This window comes from Homarus americanus, unplaced genomic scaffold (assembly GCF_018991925.1).
Source record: "Homarus americanus isolate GMGI-L3 unplaced genomic scaffold, GMGI_Hamer_2.0 scaffold28, whole genome shotgun sequence".
NCBI classification, from domain to species: Eukaryota; Metazoa; Arthropoda; class Malacostraca; order Decapoda; family Nephropidae; genus Homarus; species Homarus americanus.
Window position 1 is genome coordinate 5,337,628 of NW_024742238.1, and position 14,487 is coordinate 5,352,114.

A 14,487-nucleotide genomic window follows, 5' to 3' on the forward strand; every position below is an offset into this window, starting at 1 on the left:
TTGAAGCCATATGCAGTTATATTGAGGAAATTAGAACATTGCGAAATTTTTAATTAACTGCATATTTATTGATAGTGTACAAATTCCCAACACCCACACACAAAAGTGAGACATGACTGGAGTCATTCATGTGGTTTCAAGTCGACCAGCCCTGATATAGCTACTACCGCACATGTTAAAAATAAACATGAATTTTAAAGAATGAAAATAAAAATAATCCAAATGAATTAACAAATAAATAAAATATTGTAATATGTTTAGGCCTCTGGGCAGCTGCCCACTTTGCCCACTCCTGAATCCGGCCCTGAATGAGAGAAACCGAAAGAGAGAGAAGGTGGAGATGCAGACTGTGTGACAGGTGGCGTGGTGTTGTAACACGTGGCTAATTAAGCATGTTTCCGGGGCTGCACTAACAATCAACAGGTGGTCCCATGTGTTACCCGAAAACACAAATGTTCATGCGAACAATTTTCTCATTGTAACGAGATTACTATACAGTACCCAGATACGTACATTCCATCTCAAATTTGGGGAAAATACTACAGAATATAAAAACATGAATCTGAGAATTAGGTCCCAGAACTACTGTATGGATGCTGGGAACACTTCAAATTGTCTTGCATCTTATTGCACTCTTAAACAAACTCTGAAATCTCAAGAACCCGTTAAAGTCTGTTATCTTGAAATTGTTAATACATTTTCCCCTACTGCCCCTTAAATTTTATTTTCTCCCTGACTAACTAAAGTATTACTTTTACCATCTTCACCACTGATCGGCTCGTTAGCCGCTTGGGCGATCGGTCACATCTCTGTTACGCACTGTTGGCAAATATTACTTTTACTTTTTACTTTTATCCTCTTCGCCACTGCGCATGCACCGGCTCCTGAGTGTTCCAGTGCTGGTCAAGTCTGGTCTTAAAAGAGCTCACACTCGGTGCCGTCATAACACTCTGACAAATTGCTCCAAGAGTTCACAACTCTCTCTCTCTGAAAAAGTTTGCCCTCAGTTTTCTGGACTTAGGGCTTCTTCAACCTTGAGCTGTGACCCCTTGTGGGGCGAGCGTCCGCCAGCTCCGAGTAAGGACACTCAACAGAGTATGCCCAAGTAATATTCCTTTGTAGTGCCCCTTGAAATGCTTATACACCCAAATTAGGTCGCCCCTTGCCCGTCTGTAGTATAAGCTAGGCAAGTTCAGGCTACAAGGATTTTTTTTTGGGAGGGGGGGGGAATGAATGTGTGTTCATCCCCCCTAATACAGTCACTGGCTAATTTCTTGGGGGTTCGGGAATGGGCGTTATACAAAGTAGTAGTGTGAAACGATGAATTGTAAATCATTTAGATACTACTTTGAAAGGGGGGTTGGAGGTGGAGAGGAGCGATCTATCGGTATATATATATATATATATATATATATATATATATATATATATATATATATATATATATATATATATATATATATATATACACGGTTGCACATGTTATTGCTTTCTCCTTGCAGTACACTCGTGGCAGATTGTAGGCTGGAAGTAAAGGAAATGCCTCGGCAATACAACTATGTCCCGGTACATTCCAGGATATAAATCCAGCTGGGCCTCGGTTCTTAAAGTTCACACGATAATATTTTCACGTTACTAAAGATTTCAGACCTAACAATACTGCACTGACAGTCTGACAGGGCAAAGATTGTTGCACCATAGCGCAATATTTACAAAGCTTTACCTGACTAAGACATTTCCTTACAAACTTGACTATGGGGAAATCAATTCACGTACGAACCTTTGAGTCTCGAGGTCCTGAGGAGTGGAATTCCCAGGGAAAGTTATAAATTCATCTTATATTTACCTGCTCGTCTTGACTGGTTTTTGTGATAATGTTTACCTAACCCACATACGAGGCTCTTCACATCACTTATTAATAACTCATGATACGTTAGAGTACTTTTAGGATTTAGTTTATAAGCCATTTACTACATCAATATTCCTTTTTGCTATATCTTGAGGAAATTACGGTAAAAGTATCGGACAACTATTATTTTGTAGTAGTTGCCAGGTACTGTTCATGGGCCTAGCTTACGTTGTTTATAGAACTTAGAATCCAATTTTTTTACTTTAAAGTAAACTACCTACTTATTAATAGTACCCTGAATACGACTTTATTAACAGAGATGATCTAGGTGAAATGAAAAAGTTAGATAGAATAATAATAAGTAGCAACTCGTGTGGTCGGGTCGAGGAACCAAACACCTGTCTGGGAAGAAAACCTTTCGGCTGTGTTAGTTAGGCAGCTCAGTGTAGTCAGACGCTGGTGTGTGTGTCACGACTTCTGGACATCGTTTTTTCATATATATATATATAGTATAACATATATTAGATTATGACCCAGGTGTTTCAGTGACGGTTGACAAAGTTAAGCATGAGTGTACGTCAGGTGAAAACATGTGGGCAGCTGGTGCGAAGGGTGGTGGGCTGCGGGCGTGGGTTCAGCAGGTGGGCGGCGGCATCACAGTTACCTACGGCAGATGGTGTTCCTCCTCCAACACACACCTCCTTCAGGTGGGTCACTCGCACACACTTCCACATTGTGTAGTTGGCCAGTTAGTCCCTAGTGTTAGAGTGCTAACTTGTGTAGTTTATTATGCTCGTGTCACTGAAATCCGAAAATCAACAACATGGAATAAACAAACATAAATTAAGTAACACCAGTATATATGTTTTAAGGATGTGTTTGCCTTATTTTCCATTGCTTCATCACTGGATATTTATTCTCATTAGCAAACCGGTAAGATGATCATTTCGGTCATCCACCTACTGCATTTGGAAGTTAAAAAAAATCAACACAACCTAAACTAACCGGTAACAATCGTAACTTAAAATGTAAAATTCGTTGGATGACCGAAACGATAATAATACCAGCAAACCTATCAGAGAAAATGAAATCAAGAAGTATCAGTTCTCAAGCAAAAAAATAAAGCGGTGACCCTGTACAGTATTAGGGATTTGGTTATATAATATTATGGGTCTCACGAAGCGGTCCGACTAACGGTCCGACTAATTTCCCAAATGTAGCCGCAATGAAGTCAAATGATGGTCGTACAAGCGCAATTCGGGCTGTGAATCACTTCTCGATTATTATTTGGTGTCATAAAGTCAAAAAAAAATTGGTAAACTTAATTTAATCTGAGTTGTGTTGTTAGGTTAGGTTTGGTTAGGTTAGGTTAGATTAGATTAGATTAGGTTAGGTTAGGTTAGGTACATGCACTTGATCTATTAACTCAGATTAAATTAAGTTTACCAATTTTTTGTGACTTCGTGACACCAAATACTAGTCGAGGTTAGGTTAGGTACAAGCACTCGATCTATTAACTCGGATTAAAGTAAGTTTTCCAATATTTTGTGACTTTCTGACACCAAATAATAATCGAGAAGTGATTCACAGCCCGAATTACGCTTGTACGACCATCATTTGACTTCATTGCGGCTAATCCCCGGTAAAAAAAAAACTGTAGCAGGTTATTACTGGTGTTGGAAGCCTAAATACAGCACTGTAGTTATAGTTGACTGCTTTTTTATTATATATTTAATTTTCAGACTTGATCAAAAGACTTACAGCACTGTACCACAACAAAGGCCTGACTGGAACCGAGCTGTTAGTGATGCAGAGAAGATTGTTGGCTATCCGACTTCCTACTTGACCTTGCGTTCCCTTTTGTCTGATGAGATGTCCAATATTGCTGTTCACATGAGAAAACTGGTTGGTTCTTCCCATCCACTGCTGAAGACTGCGAAGTGAGGGCTCAGGAGATAAGTCTCTGGTACTTTATATTTTCTAATGGACACTTTGCTTACACCCAGCATCACCAACTCAAGTCAAGCATACTGTACATAGTAATGTACCTGTAGCTACTAAAAAACTTGTGAATTTGGCGTTTACATTTTTAGGGGGGTTATAATCATATTTGTAACTGTCAAGGTGTGATTGGTCTTCATAGAGTTTTTTGTTGTTGACTGTACATACCCATTTACCTTGCTTGCTTATATATATCTCTCCTGTTTGGTCTTTCACTCACCCCCTTGAAATTGTCCATTCTATTTACTTTACTGTGTTGTATTCATGTTCTACCCATTGCACCAGACCAGAACAATCTTCTTGTGTTAGACCCCCGTGTGTCAATATACTATATGTTCAACAGATTCCTCATTTCTTACCCGCACGTGTATTATTTCTTCTAATGTTGTAACTAAAAAAATCCTATTATTCTCTAAAGAGTGCTTCCTTCTCTTCAGGCGTCTGATCTACAATGGGCGCAACAACATGCAGACACGTGGGCTTATTGTTTTACTCATCTCCAAGGCTGCTGGACACCTCAACCCAGAGGAACTTGAGCAAGATCAACCAGCAGGTGTCTCAATTGGGTCAGTTTAAAAATATGTACTGTGCATAATTGGATTAGATTAATATTACATTTAGCTAAAGTTTATCTTTGTTTTGTTTGATATGTGCAGGGTAGTAAACTTAAGTTCCGGTACAGTATTTTAAGTGTTGGTTCTTTAATATTTATTGATTATTTTTACATCAAAATATGAAATTCAACATACAGTACTGTACTAATCACGGCACAGAGATTAAGTTGATAGTAAAAACTTCAGTACTGTACATATAGGATAATGAATAATGTAGAAATTGAACATTCTCTGATTTTCAAGTAAACTTGAAAGAGGAAGTGAATGTGGCTTTAACCTCAATGTACAGTACTGTATTGTTATAAAAAAATGTGGTGAATTGCAATATTTTTTTTTTAAGTTTTAAGTGAACTGTTTGCCCCAAGGTGCATAGATTGTGCAACACTTGAGCATTCATGAATACTGAAGGTTGGGCATTGTGAATTGGTACAGGTATACATTTATTAATTCACAAATATGCAAAATTTATGAATCCAGAAACTGAATATCAAGAGTCAATTGTGTTTATGATAATATACAGAGTACAGTACTTTGATTTTCAGGTGGTCTAAAATCTCAGTATGGATACTTCTCAGTGCACTAAGTGAGGCCATTTGGTCAAAGTTATTTTTGTCATAAGTTTTTGTAATAAAAGTATCACTCGGTTTTAACTCTAATAACTCACTTGCTGTATATTTTGGCAAGTTATTAATACTATTTAAGCTTATGTTCACGCAATTATTGCAGTCAGCGGAGTTTAGCGGAGATCACAGAAATGATTCACACAGCTCACTTGATCCATAAGGGAGTCGTCAACCTCTCGCCAACGGTGTTTGATGGCACTACACTGCAGGATATGGAGTTTGGGAACAAGATTGCTATCCTATCTGGTGATTACCTCTTAGCCAATGCCTGTACTGGCCTGGCTACTCTCAGAAACACTATGGTGAGTCACTGGCATCCTATACTGTATCTCATAAAATGCAAAATTTTTAATGTTGTACAGTATGTGTTTCTGTATACAAGACATGTACGTATCTTATTTAAAATTATTTCTGTACACTTGGTGTTTATGCAGGAGTATACAGTATAATAAATTTGTCTAGGAGCCAGTATGTACAACCTTGGATTATCTGATAGGCTTTATGACCTATATAATGCTTTTCAGGGAGTGACACATACAGCACAGTGTATGCTAGCCTGAGACAATGGGTTTAGGAATGCTGCATTGAATACGCCAAATATGCCTATGAACATAATCATAATGTAACACATCTTTTTAAAAGGTATAATGTTTTTTTTACAGAATTAGCTTCTTTGTTTTTTGCCTAAAAATTTTGACTTACTGGTAATTATCTGAAGTCTTCTAATAAAGTAAATCCACAAGTTAGTGTAATGTCTCTCCCAAAATTTCAGTGATGTTAACAACATTATCGTGTTAGTGCTTTTGACTGGAATCTGGCTGACCCCGATCACACTGAATACAATACTTCAATAGTGAGGAGTGGTGAAATGATGAATTATATCAGTTTCGGAGTGTTGTGAACAAGTGTCGGCATTTATGTTAAAAAATAGACAGCCGAAATTGAGTGTTTCAAATAAAGTTTTAGGACTGAAGTGAACGAGGATGAAGTACACTATATGGGTGGAGGAGAAAGGGTATATATTGTGAACATTTTTTGATATGATGAAATAAGGTATGTGGGTTTTGATTTAGGAAAATGTTCTCAAATTTACTGGGACATCTTGACATTCATTAAAAGTTTATTCCCTCTAAATTTAGATAAGTTGATATTTCTCTACAATGAAACTTGTAGACAAACAGATTCCTCGTAAACTTTTGTTGATTTTGAATATTTAATATTGCTAGAAGAGGTGTACTGTTGTATTTTGTTGACACAAGTCTGGTTCTATGTACTGTACAGTATACAGTATTAGAATTAATGGTTTTCTTTTTTGTGTGTAGGTTGTGGAACTCATCAGTACAGCCATCAGTGACTTCATGGAAGCTGAATTTATTGGAGAACGGGATAATCAGGGTAACCCAGTTCCTGATGTCACTATCACCATGAGGGACTGGGAGGAGAAGAACTTTTTAGCTGCAGGTACAACTTAATGTATTGTATTTTGTGACAAGATGGGTAAATTTTAATTCCTTGAATGGAGATGTACTGTACATTGAAAATCATTTTTAACGAGCAAAGAAAGTTAACTAGGAGGAATGGAAAAATCAGTAAGTTATGAATAAATCATTAGTCAAGTTTTGTGGTGTACCACAATGATTTTAGAATCGACTACAATCGATTTGTGCAGTGAACAGGTTAATCATTCTTTTGTGTAGGAGGATAGACTCCTGAAGGAGGAGGATTCATGTAAGAGAATGACTCATGCTGGAGGATATTTAGAGTGAGTAGTGACATCAGCAGTAAGAAGTAGGGCTGTATGGACAAAAATATATTTGGTTCAGTAGTTATATACAAAGGAAAAGGGAGAATTCATAAAGCATGAAATGGTAAAGAGAAGTACAGTAATCTTAAAAGAATAGTTTGGAGCTTGTGAATGATCAGTAGACAAAGCTAAGAGTGCTGTTGTGTGAAAGCCACTAATTGAAATATTTATAATATTGTATATGTAATATAATTGGAGGAGATTAATATTACATTTAGCTATAATTTATCTTTCTTTTGTTTGATATGTGTAGGTAGCTTGATGGCCAAGTCATGTCAAGCAACTTTGGTGCTAGCTGGTCATACCGACGAAATGCAACGGAAGGGTTTTGAATTTGGGAAAGAGATCGCCCTTGCATGGCAGGTGGGTTGTTGTATAACTTATTTGGTTGAGTGTTGATAAACTTTCTTATATATATGATATTCTACCTTAGAGTTTATTACAATCTTGAATACTGATTGTTCTCTTCGTCTTGCTTGCTTGTGTGTGTGTGTGTGTGTGAGAGACAGCCAGAGCTTTTACTGTATATTATAGGCCTGGCACTCCAAATTCTCGAAAAAAACCCTATCCGGTAACCCCCAGGTCCCAAGCATGCCGGTTTAATGGTTGGTTAGGTTATATAATGTAAATAAAATATTGTGATTGCCTTACCTGTAGAAAAGGGATGTTAAACTTAAATTTTATATGCTCACTACAGGCCTACAGTGACCTACAACCCTTTACTGACCTGTACCGTCATCCCCCGGGGACAGCCATTGACCTGACCTCGGCTCCTGTCATCTTGCACTTGCAACATGACCTCTCTATATTGGATCTTGTTGCAGCTGCTGGAGACTCGATGGAAAACTGTGATTTCAAAAAGGTTCTTTCCATCAACAGTTTATTTGTTTGCAATCTTTATTTTTTCTCTCAATGGTTCTATCCTAGAAAATTTTTGCTCAGAACTTTAAGCTGTTTTTAGTTGGTCATTGAGATATGGATTACCATTCATAATAGAAAGAGAAGAAACATTAATAATGATAATATTATTGAAGTATGAGAGAAGCCCCTTATCTCAAAACTGGTTTACAATTTTTTTTGTAAAATAAAAAAAAAAAAGGAAAATCTGGTCTTATATTGGTCATGAGATAATTACTGGTTTCCCCAACATAGATATTATGAAATGATGGCTTTTATAAAATAGAACTGAATAATGTATTTTTCTTAGTTAGTTGTTTTTCTTCACAGATTCATAACATGATAATGGCAGGGACAGGTGTTGAAGAAGCCAAGGACCTCTGTCAATCACATGCTCAGGCAGCTCTCAATGTTCTACAAGAGGTGTTTGAACCCTCAGATGCCCGAACTGCCCTTGAAAATATTATTAATGCACTCCGGATCTACTAGATATAAAGTGAAGTTACTATAAAACCATTATGTAAGAGAGGCAAATATATATATATATATATATATATATATATATATATATATATATATATATATATATATATATATATATATTATGATGCGTGACCTAAAGCAGGGGCGTAAGTGCCAATCTGATATTTTAAAATATCGGCAATTAAAGATTACACGTGTGTGACCCCTGGCATAGAAGAGTTGCAGGTGGTCAGCCTTGTGGAGAGAGGCTTTCTGCAGATTGTAGTTACCTGGTTTCCAAAAATTATCACTTATCATTAAGATGCCTTCTCCATTCTTCTCAAAACATCACTACAAGTGGCCCCCACATGTACTATGGTGTAAGTTATGAGTACAGTAAATGTACACCAATTGACAGAGAATTGAAAATACAAATGGAAAACCCTTTTCTCAAATTTGCACATTTGGCACTTATGGCCTTGCTTAGGCAGTGCCTCGTATATACAGTACAGTATATATATAAGTTCTATAAATTATTCAAGAACTGGTTGCGGATATCTTGCTTCTCGAGAGATTATGTTGTTTTAGTTAATCAAATTTCTAGTGCAAGAATATATTTCAGATGTAGACTACCTTTGAATAAAGGTTTTCTTGTCAATCCAATATCTCAATTGTGTTCTCTTGAGCAAGCATTGTCACTTTTATGAGATTTCAGTAATAATTATGATTGTGAAGCACAAATACTCATCTCTGTATGAAGGCATTGTATTGATTAGTTTCATTTTATTATATTTTCCATCACTCTTTTTGTGTGGTGTTTGGACATGCACATATTCATCAACATTACTTTGAAACTTTCAATATTAATTAAATCTTGGTCACTAATTAGTAATTAACTTTTAAGAACGTGGTAATCCTTCAGTACTTTAATGTTGAGTTGGAGTGATCGAGTTTTTTTGGAATTAAAGTAACTCAAGATTATTCAGGTAAAGACAAGTCACTTGCATAAAATACTTGCAAATAAGTTGAATTACTATTTGGAGCCCTGGAACATATTGTAGATGTTGCTGGTGTTGGTAGGTCATCTATGTAGAGGAATATTTTTGATCATACTGTATGTGTGTATATATATATATATATATATATATATATATATATATATATATATATATATATATATATATATATATATATATATATATATATATATATATATATATATGTATATATATATATATGTATATATATATATATATGTGTATATGTATATATATATATATATATGTATATATATATATGTATATATATATATATATATGTATATATATATATATATATATGTATATATATATATATGTATATGTATATGTATATATATATATATATATATATATATATGTATATATATATATATGTATATATATATATATATATATATATATATATATATATATATATATATATATATATATATATATATATATATATATATATATATATATATATATATATATATATATATATATATATATATATATATATATATATATATATATATATATATATATATATGGTGAATCAAAAGTCTCCATGCAAAGGCAAAATGATCACTTTATTATACAATCACTTGTAAGTCACAAAATATGCTCTAGGTGAGCACCATTACTCTGAATGCACATACGGAAGCGTTCCTCCCACTCATGGTGAACGCCCGTTGTTATGCGCGCACACGCATCACGAATGCGTTCCTTTAGGTGGTCCGTGTTTGGTATCTTCACCTGGTACACCGTGGCCTTCAAGTGCCCCCACAAGGGGGGTGAGGTCTGAAGACCTCGGTGGCCACTCCACGGGACCACGGCGGCCAATCCAATGAGCCGGAAACTGCTGATCCAGCCACTGGCGCACGCGGATACTGTAATGGGGTGGCGTCCTATCTTGCTGAAATTTAATGATGGCCACATAAAGCATATTTTGTGACTTACAAGTGATTGTGTAATAAAGTGATCATTTTGCCTATGCATGGAGACTTTTGACATGCAGTACAGTACATATTTATTGAGATGTATATTTTTTTATGAGGTTTTTAAAATGGTATTTATGCCTTGTAATACATGTACAGCTTCTCAATCTTAGTTGATGTTGTAAAAGGAACTTGAACTTAAGATTGAAAGAAGTAAAAAATTAATTAAAAAATGTTTTATTGACTTTAAAAAAAATTAGTATAATGTCATCTTTGGAAAACAAATTTTAATATAGGTTACACTTCAAAAAGGAGCCACTTTGGATAACTGATATTTTCAGCTAACTGATGGTCATTATAAAAGCCCCTTATATTTTACAGTACAGTTATACTGTATATTGATGTAACTACAATTTAAAAAAGATCTTTGGGGTTTTCAAAGTTTTTGTGTAACTGATGATCAGATTTTTGAAGTGCAACCTGTATGTTCAGTCTTATAAAGGCTAAGTATCCATGATAATGCTCGGTGACAGTAACATCTTGTTTAATATAATAATTTTTCAATATAACATCTGGTGTATTTTTTATTTCTTAATGATACACCTCACTTTGTTATTATAGGTACTGTAGGAGTAGTACAGGTATTATGAATATAATAGTACAGGTGTGCTCCTCTACGTCTGAACATTCGACTTGCAAACTTTTATAGATTAGGAACAAACCTGCCCATATTTCCAATTGACTACAGTATATATAAATAAAAATTTCTGTAGAGTTATGTGCTATATTTAATATTGGGGTTTAGCTGTGCAGTACATCCTTAATTTTTCATTTACTATTACAATATGTTTGGTATCTACAAGAGTAAAGTTGGCCTTACAAGCAAGCTTCAGGAACAAACTGGTTGGTAATTAGAAGAACACCTTTTTAGGAAAGAGGACTAGCTTTTATATTATAGTTTCAGTTCCAAGTATAAAGCTTAGTTTATTATGATTATTATGATATCTTTTGTCAACAAGCTGTAAGCAACAGCTTGTTGACTTCGAATTACAGGATCTAGTTTGTCGAGTACAGTATTGGCACTACAATACTACATTGATAAAATAATAAAAATAATAATAAACGGTTAAGAGTTGCAACCGGTGGCTGAAAATATACTTTCATTTGATTTAGACATAATGATATAATATGCATTGAATACATTTACAGGGCTGTACAGTACATAAATCAGGAGATGCTTATTATTTTAACAATAGATGGGATGGTGCTATTCTTATATCTATCGGTGCGGGCTCTTATGGGCTGAATTTTGTTGTAGTGGCGGACTGCGCGAGGTGGGCGGGGGGTGGCGATGACAAGGGTGGTGCATTAATTGCCTGCCAAACCTTTCCAGTGCTTGGTGGTGGAGGTCACTGAGGGATGGCATTTCCAGGGTGGAGAGAGCAGTGGTGTAGCCGGAGTATTCTGCAGGCCCTTTTCTGTACCTTCTCTAGCTGACGTTGGGTGGAGTTGAGAGAAGACGACCAGGCTGGTGACGCACACGTTAGTTTGGGGAGAATAAAGGCGTTGTAGATGGTCCTCAGCTCTGGCGTGGATGTCCCAAGTGACCTAAGTCGTCGTAGCATGTAGAGACGGTACGAGGCTTCCTTGACACTGTTATTTACATGGGCCTTCCAGTCAAGTTTGTTGCCTATAGTTACACCCAGGAGTTTGGCAGACTGCACCAGCTGGAGAGGATGGGCACCCACTGTGACTGCTGGGGCTTGCACTGGAATGGTGGCGGTATTGATGTGCATGACGACGGTTTTGGTGTGAAGAATTAGATCCTGCATGATATATTGATGAACTTGAGGTTACCGGTATGTCCCCTTGTCTTGGTAAACATTTTTGCTCCCTCTCAAGATTTTGAATGTCTTTATGGACTTTTCCTTGTTGTGTCTTGTCTAAAGAGTTGTTAGTCCTAAGGCCCTCAATCTACTTGGATAATAGAGAAGACATAGTTCCAGATTCATCTTGGTCTCTGTGGTGCATCTTTTCTTGGGATGGTAGGTCTTCCTGGAGGTAGGGTTTCCATGCTTGTTTACAGAGAATCAGACTGAAATGTTCATGAGACTTATAAAGTTGAAGGAGCTTTGTACAGTATTTTCTTGATTCAACAAACTAATTCGAGCCACCCCTTTCCGTTAAATCAAAATTTCCGCTAAATTGAATTGTTATTTTCACTAAATTTAGCAAAATAGTTCGCAAAATCAAGCGTGATTTCGTTAAATTCCACGCCAAATGCACCACTTGGCGTGTTGGGTTTGTTTACATCCGCTCAGTCTGTATTGCCGTCACTGTATGTGTTGTTCACTGCTACCTCTTGGTCTACATCTCGGTAACTGCAGTGATTACACATCATGCCAGAAGTCTCAGAAAAGAATTGGTGTGGGGAAGAAAGTCAAAAGAGGACAGCCATCAATTGGAAAAACGTTTGTAAATTAAAGAAAAAGTTGAAAACAAACACCGAACCCCCTAGTTTCAGGTAAGCCGTGAATAATGTTTCTATGTACATATGTGTTTGAGGTGTCTGTAGATGTGAGCGTATTAATCGAATTAACGTCGATTCCGAATCGAGTGAAAAATACTGAAAAAATTCCTTCCGCTAAATCGAGTGTTATATCGGATTCCGTTAAATCGAGAGTACACTATTCCCTTAAAGCTCACTGGGGTTAGGTAAAATGGACCCTGTGTGAAAGCAAAACCTGCAGGTTTTTCATGTCAGTCCCATGAGTGTGCAAAATACATGTATAACTAGCTACATGCACATGTATAACAACATTATGTATGCTAAGACAAAATAAATATGAAATGACATAAATAACAAAAACATGAAATAACACTGTATGGACATTAGTTCCACGCAGTGATAGTTAGTGTGGTATTAACAATGCAAAGACAATACCTCTGAAACATCAGCTGATCTGGTGCACAGGATGTAAACAATCCCTGTACTGGACAGTTCCTAGTGAACATGCCCAGTACCGATAGGTGTTTGTAAAGTGTATACTGTAGGTACCTATACGTATAATTATATCCTTTTGTATTAAATTAGGTAAATTTATTAATACCAACAAATGTTTGACAATACTGTAGGTCCATGAAGTGACAGTGAACTGTGGTACCTGTAGTGAGAGACATGACAGCATATAGCCAGTGATTTGGCATTGCTAGTACAGTACAGGTACGCTATTACATCTGCATTTTTTTTCTCCCAAATATACCTTCCTAATTATTGGGTGCATCTTATGCCTTGGGAAATATGGTACTCTGTACTGCCCTGTAGTGCATACTACTCTTGATCCCTGGCACACAGCCTTAGATCTATTTTATTCATTTTCCTTGGCAATCCGTGAGTTTCTGGGACACAAGCTTTAAGGGAATACTGTATACTGTACTGTATTTAAAGGTATGCTTTATATAAAAACAAAAATTCACTTATGCTCCCACTTCTTGTGGGGGGGGGGGGGTAGCCTTACAGTGTTAGTGCATTCACTGGTTGTGGTGAAGAGTTGGTAAGTGCTGAGCTGAACAAATCTGTAGGGAGTACTTCAGCGAGTGCGTGGTAAGATTACAGGTTACAGTCTGTCCAGATTAACCAGGATTTAATCCCAGGATACATATGAAAAGGGTGTTTATCTACACAGCCTGTAACCAGCAAACACACCATAGAAAGTGGTGGGCTAATCAGGGGCAGATCCAGGAATATCAATGGGGGGCTAAGAAGAACTTTGTGGGCGAGGGAGCATGTGAGCACAGTGGCCCCATCCAGCTGGGGAAATTTTGAGGCCATTTGAAGCCATGTTCACATAGGAGCTATTCTGTGGTCAATAGTAATTACATTTTACTATACAAGAAAGCCTAAGTACAAGACTGTATTATAGAAAAAGATTAGGAATTTTCTGATGAAAAGGGGGGGTCTGGATCCGCCCCTGCTAACCCCGTTCTGGATTCAGTACTTGCCAACAGTGTGTTAGCATGGGCGGATCCAGGAATATCAAAATGGGGGATCCGTGAAGTTGTGGGTAAGAGAACATAGCGACCTCAACCAGCTGGGCATTTTAAGGCCATGTACACGATATTAGGAGATATTCAGAGGTCAATAGTAATTACATTTTTCTTTACGAAAACGCCTGCATACAATACTACATTAAAGAAAAAGTTTTGGTATTTTCTGATGAAAGGGGGGTCTGGTCTCCCTCCCACCCCCTGGATCCGCCCTCTGTGGGTGGGGGAAC

The 14,487-nt window shown here is 36.7% G+C and overlaps 1 protein-coding gene across 1 annotated transcript; it reads left to right on the top strand.

Annotated features, from left to right (window-relative positions):
• Positions 1–2,259: 2,259 nt before the first annotated feature.
• On the top strand, positions 2,260–8,674 carry LOC121876671 (all trans-polyprenyl-diphosphate synthase PDSS2-like). Its single transcript, XM_042382011.1, has 8 exons — positions 2,260–2,556; positions 3,592–3,789; positions 4,288–4,416; positions 5,191–5,389; positions 6,410–6,548; positions 7,145–7,254; positions 7,589–7,753; positions 8,119–8,674. Exons 1-8 carry the CDS (start codon positions 2,417–2,419, stop codon positions 8,275–8,277), a joined length of 1,239 nt encoding a protein of 412 aa, XP_042237945.1. The 5' UTR covers positions 2,260–2,416; the 3' UTR covers positions 8,278–8,674.
• The last annotated feature ends 5,813 nt before the right edge of the window (positions 8,675–14,487 follow it).

Bases quoted from the DNA above. Each gene is read 5' to 3' on its own strand.
- LOC121876671 (XM_042382011.1), top strand. From the start codon at position 2,417: ATGAGTGTACGTCAGGTGAAAACATGTGGGCAGCTGGTGCGAAGGGTG. The intron at 6,549-7,144 runs GTACAACTTAAT...TGATATGTGTAG, and splicing joins GAAGAACTTTTTAGCTGCAG to GTAGCTTGATGGCCAAGTCA. The intron at 7,255-7,588 runs GTGGGTTGTTGT...TGCTCACTACAG, and splicing joins AGATCGCCCTTGCATGGCAG to GCCTACAGTGACCTACAACC.